Source organism: Orycteropus afer, unplaced genomic scaffold (genome assembly GCF_000298275.1).
Source record: "Orycteropus afer afer isolate SDZICR_OR568_19922 unplaced genomic scaffold, OryAfe1.0 scaffold00859, whole genome shotgun sequence".
Classification (NCBI taxonomy): domain Eukaryota; kingdom Metazoa; phylum Chordata; class Mammalia; order Tubulidentata; family Orycteropodidae; genus Orycteropus; species Orycteropus afer.
The window spans coordinates 567,463-577,087 of record NW_006922446.1 but is presented as its reverse complement, the minus strand read 5'-3'; the positions used below and the strand labels follow the sequence as shown (position 1 = coordinate 577,087).

The window sequence follows — 9,625 nt, the reverse complement described above, 5'->3', positions numbered from 1 at the left end:
GAGTTGGCTTATGTTTTGTTAGTATATTTTCATAACAATAAAAACAAAAAAAGAAAAGAAAGCAAGCCACACATTATGTACCTGTTAATACAAATACGTTTTAAAACACCACTTATGAGATAATCTTGCAAAAAAAAACAAAGAGAATCTGATTCTGATCCGCTCTAGGGCTAACAGCAATGAGAGAAAACACAAGGGACAGAGGAACATGTGAAATAACACCACAGGGATGCAATCAGCAAAATCCAGAAACCACGGAAAACAGCTGAGGAAATGAGAACACTGACTGGATGTCTGCTACTGAGGAATTCTTCTTTTTTTAAGGGTGAACAGCACTGTAGCTTATTTTTTAAGAAGAAAAAGAGTTCTCATATACTAAAATATTTACCATTGAAACTAGAATTTGTTTCAAAATAATATGGGCAAGGCACAGAATATACTGGGGTTAAAGATAAAACAAGACTGTGACATACAGATAAGTGCTTAAGTCAGATGACAGGTCCGTTGGGTTCATTACACTATTCTCTCTACTTTAGTACATGTTTGAAAATTTCCATCAAAAAAATTTGTTTTTAAATCTCTCCTTTTTTAATAACATTTCACTTGAGATGTAAGTTATATACAGCTCATCCATTTAAAGTGTACAATTTTAGTATAGTCACATTGCTGTGAATATGCTAAATTAATTTTAGAACATTTTTATCACTCCAAAAAGAAACTCCATACTCATTAGCAATAACTCACCATTCCCTCCTTCCCTTAGCCCTAAAAAAACACTAATCTATTTTCTGTCTTTATGGATTGCCTACTCTGGATATTTCATACAAACAGAATAATATGATATATGGTCTCTTGTAACTGGCTTCTTTCACTTAGCAAAACGTCTTCAAGGAACTTACGAAAATGTAACGAAAAAGTTAAGACATTACTAAAAGGACCAGGAATCCAAAATAGAAACACAGTTAAGATGAATCTTTATAAAATATAAATAGATTTGAAGATGAAACCATTATAAGATATAACAGAAAATAAGAAAACTAGGGTAAAGCAAATATTGTGGGTAAAATATTTTATAAAATAAATTGCTTGTCAAAGAGTATTTTTCCCTAATGAAGGCATAGGAAGGATTTGATTGGCTCTTAGAATTAGCTGGCAAAGACAACTGGTGGAGGGTAGTAAATAAAGATCACTGGTTTTATTAAGAAGAACAATAGGAAAAGCAAATTATCATTGTCTTTGTGTACAGAAACTTCTCTAGTCAGTGTTTCCCAAAATGTGCTTTCTGGACTACCTGCTAAATTAGATTTCTGGTCTGTACCCCAGAAAATCACTAGAGGTGAGGCTCTAGAAAATGTATTTTTAATAACTACTCCGGGGAAAAAAAGTACTCCAGATAATTCTCCCAAATACTGAACTTTAAGAAACAGTGTCTAATGAACACAAATGCAGAAAATGAAATGAATGTGAGCCAAGAAAACAGCAAGGGCAAAATGCATGAAAAAGAGGAAGATGAAAGAAGGGAAGAAAAAATACTTAAAATTTTGGCACATTTGTGTTCTCAAGAAAACAATGTGTTTTTTGTTTTTTTTTAAAAAAAACTGTTGTGGAAGGGTTTAATCCCTAAAATATATAGAAAACTTTATTAAGCAACAAAAAGACAATCCAATCAAAAAATGGGCAAAGGACATGAACAGGCACTTTGCCAAAGAGGGTATTTAGGTGGCCAATAAATACATGAAAAGACACTTGTGATCACTGGCCATTAGAGAGACGCAAATCAAAACTACAATGAGATACCATCTCAACCCTGTGAAAATGGCAATGATCAGAAAAGAAAACAACAGATGCTTGCAAGGCTATGGGGAGATTAGAACTCTTACCATTGCTGGTGGGATTATAAAATGGTACAACTACTATGGAAAATGGTATGTCATTTTCCTCAAAAAGGTAGAAATAGAAATACCTTATGATCCAGCAATCCCACTCCTAGGTATATATCCAAGAGATAAAAGAGTAGTGACATAAATAGATAAATGCACACCTATATCCACTGCAGCATTATTCCCAACAGTAAAAAGATGGAAACAAGCTGAGTGTCCATCCACAGACAAATGGATCAGAAAACTGTGGTACATACATTTGTTGTTGTTGTTGTTGTTATGTGCCGTCGAGTCGACCCCGACTCATAGCGACCCCTCCTTGGGTTTCCGAGGCAGTATCACCACGGAAGTAGGATTGCCCAACCTTCCTTCTGAGGAGTGGCTGGTGGGTTTGAATCGCCAGCCTTCTGGTTAGCAGTCAAGTGCTTCAGCCACTACACTATCAGAGCTCCTGTGGTACATACATACACACAACTAAATACTACACAACGATAAAGAATAACGAGGAGTCTGTGAAACGTAGCATGGATGAATCTGGAGGACATTATGCTGACTGAAACAAGTCAATCACAAAAGAACAAATATTGTACCAGGCCACTACTATAAAAAGTCAAGAGAAGATATACACACAGAAAACAACGTTCTCTGATGGTTACCAGGGATGAGAGGGAGGGAGGAGGAGAATCACTTCCCAGGTGGAAGACGCTGTTTGGTGATGGAAAAGTCAAGACCAAACATAGGGGAAGTCAGCACCACATGACTAAGAAGCACACATGATGGAAAAGGAATTTGCTCTGTAAACTTTCACTCAAATCACAATAAAAATTAAAAATTAAAAAAAAAAAGTAATACACAAGAAAAAGGGACAATTTTGGTAAATGCTATAATACATACAATTTTGCAACAATAAAAACAACCAAACTATGTGTGCAGTTACACAGGTAGATGTGAATGCGTACATTGAAGGGCATCCACAAATAAATGCACGTGCAGGTATAGATGTTATCCGTTGCTTCGTTATTGTATCTGTAGGCGTTACATATGTACATATCTGTGTGAGCTGCATGTATATATATCCATACAAGTAACAAATCACATAAGGGGCATAGTTATGGGAGCTTCCTAGACATATCCAAACAACTCACAGGATTGGTTTACTGGGTTAAAAGGCTTAGGACTAGTCTCAGGGGACAATTTAGTCAATTGGCATGATATAGTTCATAAAAATTTCAAAGAAACACTCTACCTTTGGATAACAGGGGAAATCTATACACCAAATTTAAAAAAAAAAAAATACCTTATTGCATTTGAATCAATTCTGATTTATAATAACACTATTGGACAGAGTTCAATTACCCCCAAGGGTTTCCAAGGCTGTAAATCTTTTCAGAGGCAGACTGCCATTTTTCTCCCACAGAGTGGCTGGTGGGTTCGAATCGCCCACTTTTCAGTAAGCAGCCAAGTGCTTTAACCTCTGAGCCATCCAGGCTCCTATAATAAGTACAGTTCATTATTTCCATTCTATATTCTGATGACCTAGACAAAACGAAACTTTCTGCTGTGGTATCTGCATGAACAACAGCATAAATTGTCAAATATTATGTCAGCAACTGACATGTAAAGCTCAGGGTCAAGGTATTTACTTTAAGGCCAAGTTAATGTGTTTTTAGGGTCAGACTTACGTAAATGAGGGCAGGCAAAACTAAGTTATATTTCTCAAGACTGTGGACACTGCATGAGAACTTAAATCTCCCTGAAAAATCCCTAGAATAGTTATGCAAGGTAGCTTTTATTATTCTAACTGTAAGCAAGATTCTTGAAGATGCTTAAGTAGTAATTTCAAATTCATAATTTTACTTCAAGAAGGAAAGTGACTTTACGTAATTTTCAAAAGAGCTATCAGAATGCAAAATTTGTCCATTTTCCCCATAAAAGGCATCTTTCTGAAAAAAACTTAAAAACTCAATGAAAGTGGGAAGTTCTAAAGTCTATTTGTGATTCACTTATTTAGATTACGTTCTATCTAACACCAAGAGGCAGTTGTTTCAACAACTGCAGACATGATTCTTGCACATCTCTAAATGAAGCCACACGGGGGGGGGGGGGGGGGGGGCGGAATTAGGCAGCCAACCCCTGTTAGTAAGTTATACGGGAAGGAATGCTTCTTTCAAAAGAGATTTTTACGTATCATCAACATATGACTTGATACATGAAAGTCTAGAAACATCTAAATGTTCTTTTTGCCACCTTTTTGTTTCACAGCTATGTGTCAAGTTAGAAACCTCCTTGTGTGTCAAGCAGATTCTGACTGATAGCGACCCAATGCGACAGAACACAACAGAACTGCCCCATTGGTTTTCCTAAACTGTAATCTTTACTACAGCAAATCACCAGATCTTCTCTCCAGCGGAGATGCTGGTGGGTTCAAATGGCCCTCTGTTAGTAGCTGAGCACTTAACCATCGCACCACCAGGGCTCATTTCAGAAGCCCTAGAATTAAATAAAAGCCTTAAAACAGATACAGATGCATGGACTTCTTTACTAAAGTCTCACACTTCCTTCCAAAAAGCAGTAAAGCAGTCTTCATTAAGGCCCCAACTCTCTACACATCCGTCATGCTGAATGTGGTCTCATCTATCCACACCTACACACACACCATTCGTCTCCAAGTCTCCCACATTGGCATAACAGCCTCGCAACATTCATCTGGTTGCTAATGAAGAGTCATTCTTCCTTCTTCCACTGACCCAGCAGTCTTGACATTCCTAGATCTCTTGTTCCATTTCTTCCACAACACTCACTACTCAAAGCAACAAAAGAAACAAGTCCCCTTTCTCCAACCACAGACAGCTTCATTAACTCAACACATCTCCTTTTTATCCCCCTACTCTCTATAGTGCCTTTGTTATTCGGAAGGTACAGGGCCTGGGAAAAATCTCACTCACCTCATGCTATAGGCACCAGCACCCAGTTCCTGGCCGATCCCAGACAGACTAGCATCAAAGTCCTGCACCAGCCCGGATTCAATCACTTCATCCGCCAGAGGCAGCTTCAGAGCCCAGGCCATCCTGGCTCCTTCCTTGCCTCGGAAGACACCGTTGCTTGTACAAAGGCGCGGTGCGTGATTCTACCCAACAGGGGCAAGACTGTAGAAAACTCCAAGCCAAGATCTCCCACGCTGCACCCACCAGCCTCCCCCAAGCCCGACAGGCACTGCTCGCACAACTAATCTCCCGTACCCCTGGCTTGTCGCTCTTAGCTGCCCTGGCTTCCGAAAACCCTCCCGCCTAGCTCTCTAGAAAGCGAGTCCCCCTTTGCTCAACTATTCAGACTGCCCAGAAGCAGCCCTTGACTTATGCACTCCTACTCCTTCGGCTTCCCTTCTCACAGCTCGTGGCGGTCGTTCGCTGGCAGCGACTGGCAACCAGTCTGGGGCCCACGCCGCTTCCGCAGCTTTTCCCCCGCCCCCTTCTGCTAGAAGCCCCCTCCCTCCGGGACCCGCTCTCCCTCGCCCCTCCAGGCCTCGCTTCCGGTCAGTCCCAATATCACTTCCGGTCACCCCTTCGAAACCGTACGGGCCTTAGAACCAAATCCAGGTTTCCTTAAAGCTGACTCCCCGCCCTCTGCATCGCCCCACCGTCTTGAAATATAGAAGGGAAAAGTCCAGCACCAGCTTGAAACCCAGATTCGCCAGGATCCTCCGCTTCCCCAGCGCCAACCAATCATGGCATCCTCTTTCTTCGCCGGCCCGGCGAACATGACGTAACCCGCTCGCTCACCAATTAAGAAGAGAGTTTGTCGGCCTCAGGAGTGTTGATAAGCTAGCTACACCACGGCTCCCGCCCCTGAAGGCTGAGCTGGGCGGTCCTTGTGAGGACCTGGCGTGTGTCCAGTGTGTCTCGGTTTAAACGTCCGTCCATGCGGCTTTCTGAGTTCTTAGCATCCGCTACGTAACTACTGGTCCCTCTAAGGCACTAAACCAAAAAAACCAAACTCACTGCCCTCAAGTCGATTCCGACTCACAGCGACTCCTCCTTGGGTTTCTGAGGCGGTATCTCTACTAAAGTAGATTGCCCAGTCTGCCTTCCTAGGAGCGGCTGGTGGGTTTGAACTGCTAACCTTCTGGTTAGCAGTCAAATGCCTTAGGCACTGCGCCACCAGAGCTCCTGTCTAAGACACTGGGGGCGTCTTTTTAAACCCATTCCACTTCTAGTGGGCTCTAGACAATTTCCCAAATGTGCCCTACTTGAGCACCTGCTCATCCTGCTCTCTGAAATGCTCTCATTCCTTAAACTCATCTTTTCCAGAAGTCAAGACCCAATTTAAATCCTACTTCTCTGGATATTCATTTTATCTTCCACCATTCCCCCTAATGCATTTGAAGAACAAGAAAGCATGAGATAAGTGAAAGTGTTGTGATGTTTTAAAAAGTGGGGGAGGGGAGGTTTAAAAGTTCAAAGATCAGGATTTGGGATGGCGTCTTCGTTTATTAATTTGGTGACTTTAGATAAATTAATCTCGCTGAGATTTAGCTTTCTCATTTGTGAAGTAGGGATAACCATACCTGCCTTATCTTCTTTCTTTGAGGATTAAATAATAATGACCATTGTTTTCTGAGCATCAACTATATGCCAGTAACTTTATTACATTATCAGTAATCCTCAAGACAATCTTATAATTCTAAAATTAAGTATTATGTCCTTCATTTTACCAATGAGGACATGAGGGTAAATTGGCAGAGCCAACTCCAGTGCTAACTTCAGAACTGATTTCAAAGCCTGGAATTTTTCACTAAACACATTGCCTATATGTGAGAGTATTGGCTTATTATTGTATTACTGAATTTCTAGAAGCTAGAATGGCCAGACTTCATCTTACTTACTCTGGTCAGGTTATCCTGGAGAAGGGTATCATGCTAGGTAAAGTAGAGCATCAGTGAAAAAAGATAAGACCATCGAAAAGATGGATTGACACCATGGCTGCAACCATGGGCTCAAGCATGGCAGATATTGTGAAGATGGCGCGGAACCAGGAAGTGTTTCATTCTGTTGTACATAGGATCGCTATGAGTGGGAGCCAACTCGGCAGCCCCAATAAAAAACATGTTATACCTGCCTCTCTCTCTGATCTCCTGAAGAGTAAGGACTAGGTCTTTTTCAAGTTGGTGTTCTAAATATCTACTAGTATGTTCGGAAGGAAGATTGGGCAATCGTCAGTAGTGGTACCACCTGGGAAACCCAAAGAGGGGTCGCTATGAGAAGTAGTTAGTGCCATGGGAAGAATGGTGGTGTCAGGATTGGTTAAAAAAAAAATGGTTGGAGGGCAGTGGCATGTCTGGCCTCATAGGAATAATAAGCCTTGGGCTGTTGTTGGTGGTGACTCTGTTTTCCACTCATGAGGTTGGAGGAGGTCAGAGGATGCTGCCCCCAAGCCTTTTTTGCACCTGTCACCAAAAATTCAATTCCAATTCATAGCAACACCATGTGTTGCAGAGTAGAATGGCTCCATAGAGTTTTCTTTTCTGTAATGCACCAGGCCTCTCTTCAGAGCACCACTGGATGCATTAGAACTGTCAACCTTCAGATTATCAGCTGATCACAAATCATTTGCACCACTCAAGGACCTCCTTCTAAAATTGTTGTGAGAATTAAATAAGGTCCAAAATGCCATGTATATAATAATTACTCAATAAATGCTAACTCCATTCTCCCATTAGCCCACTTCCACTTCTCTGTTAAGATTGGGCCTGTATTATTATCCTATTTTAATAACATTAAATTATATCAGTATGAGGTTATAAGGAGCTCTGGAATTCTGTCCAAGGGGTCACTGGGAGTCAGAATCAACTCAGTGGCAGTAGGTATGATGGTATGGTTTTAATAGCACTCTAATACATATTGTTTGGAAGGAAGATTGGACAATCTACTTCCATAGAGATACCACCTTGGAAACCCAAGGAGGGGTCAGCAGTGAGTTTTTTTGGTTTTAGTACATATTGTACCACAGCAAGGTGGTTCACATGGTTAAGCCTCAACTACTAGATTAAAGTTTGGAGATTCAAACTCCCCTAGAGACACCTAGGAAGACAGGCTTGGTGATCTGTTTCCAAAAGGTCACAGCCTTGACCTATGGAGCTGTTCTACTCTGCACATGTAGGGCTTCTGTGAATCAGAGCCAACTGGACAGCAACTAACAACAACAATGACAACAATTTATATTATCTCATTTAATTATCATGGAAGAGTTTATTTTGTTTGTTATTTTTTTATACGAGGAAACTGAGACTTGGAGAGGACAAGAGTAGTTAAGATCAAGCAAATTATAACCTCTTTAGAAATTGTCTTGAAAATTATTCTATGACTTGGCAGCTTGACTCCACTTTCTTATCAAAACTCTTCCACATTTGTAACAGAAGACTTGTGTGAGAATGTTCATGGCAGCATTATTTGTAGTAACAAAACAAAACAAATGTCCTCCAACATGAGAATGGATAAATTGGAATGGAATAGAATATAGAATTTCACTTGAATGTTGAATTCAATTTCATTAGTGAAAATGAATAAACTAAATCTACCCTCAACCACATTCTGAAAATACCATGGATTGCCAGAAGAATGAACAAATCTATCCTGGCAGAAGTGCAGCCAGAATGTTCCTTAGAAGCAAGAATGGCCAGACTTCATCTCAGCTACTTTGGTCATGTTGTCAGAAGGGCCCATTCCCTGGAGAAGGATATCATGCCTGGTGAAGTGGAGGGTCAGTGAAAAAGGGGAAGGCCTTCAACGAGATGGATTGACACAGTGGCTGCAATGATGGGCTCAGACATAGCAAGGACTGTGAGGCTGGCCCAGGACTGAGCAGTGTCTCACTCTGTTGTACTAAGGGTCGTAATGAGTCAGAATCGACTTGATAGCACCTAACAACAATAACCCTTAACTACATGAATAAAACCGAACTCCAAACTCAGTACCATCGAGTTGATTCCAACTCATAGCAACCCCCATTGGGTTTCCAAGGCTCTAAATCTTTATAGGGGAGCTCTGGTAGCATAGTGCCTAAGGCACTGGACTGCTAACCAGAGGGCTGGTGGTTCAAACCCACCAGCAACTCCTCGGAAGGAAGATGGGGCAATCTACTTCCGGAGTGATACTGCCTCTGAAACCCAAGGAGGAGTCGCTATGAGTTGGGTCCGACTCGAGGGCACATAACAACAACAACAACCACCATAAATCTTTACAGAAGCAGACTGCCTCATCTTTCTTCAGTGGAGCAGCTGGTTGGTTCAAACTACCAACCTTTATGGTTAGCAGTCAAATGCCTTAATCACTATACCACCAGAGCTACTTCATGAATAAAACAATCCCACAATCAAAGGGGAAGATGCAAAAGTCCTCATACAGTCTGATATGATTTTTTAAAGCTTAAAACCCAGCAAAAGTAAGCAATATATCATTTAGGGAAATACACATACATTCTTTTAAGAGAATGAAATGATAAGCATAATTCTAAGTGGTAGTCACATCTAAGGAAAGGCAGGGGGATGAGCTAGGGGAGGGATTTCAAAGTAGTTTCAACAAAAACAATAGTTTACTTCTTAAGGTGAATGGTAGGTTCATGAGTGATTTTTTTCATCATTAAGATTCATACCTGTGTTAGACTGGGTTCTCTAGAGAAACAAAACCAGTAAAGTTTATATAGAGAGAGAAAGGGAAATTTATCTTAGGAAAATGGCTCACACACTTATA

At 40.9% G+C, this 9,625-nt stretch overlaps 1 protein-coding gene across 1 annotated transcript in view; it reads right to left on the bottom strand.

The window, feature by feature from the left end:
- The window catches only part of TFCP2 (transcription factor CP2), a 69,442-nt gene extending 64,495 nt beyond the window's left edge, over positions 1-4,947 (bottom strand). Inside the window, exon 1 of the mRNA XM_007958172.2 lies at positions 4,826-4,947. Coding sequence (XP_007956363.1) covers positions 4,826-4,947 — 122 coding nt within the window. The remainder of the gene's footprint in view (positions 1-4,825) is intronic.
- Between the last annotated feature and the right edge of the window lie 4,678 nt (positions 4,948-9,625).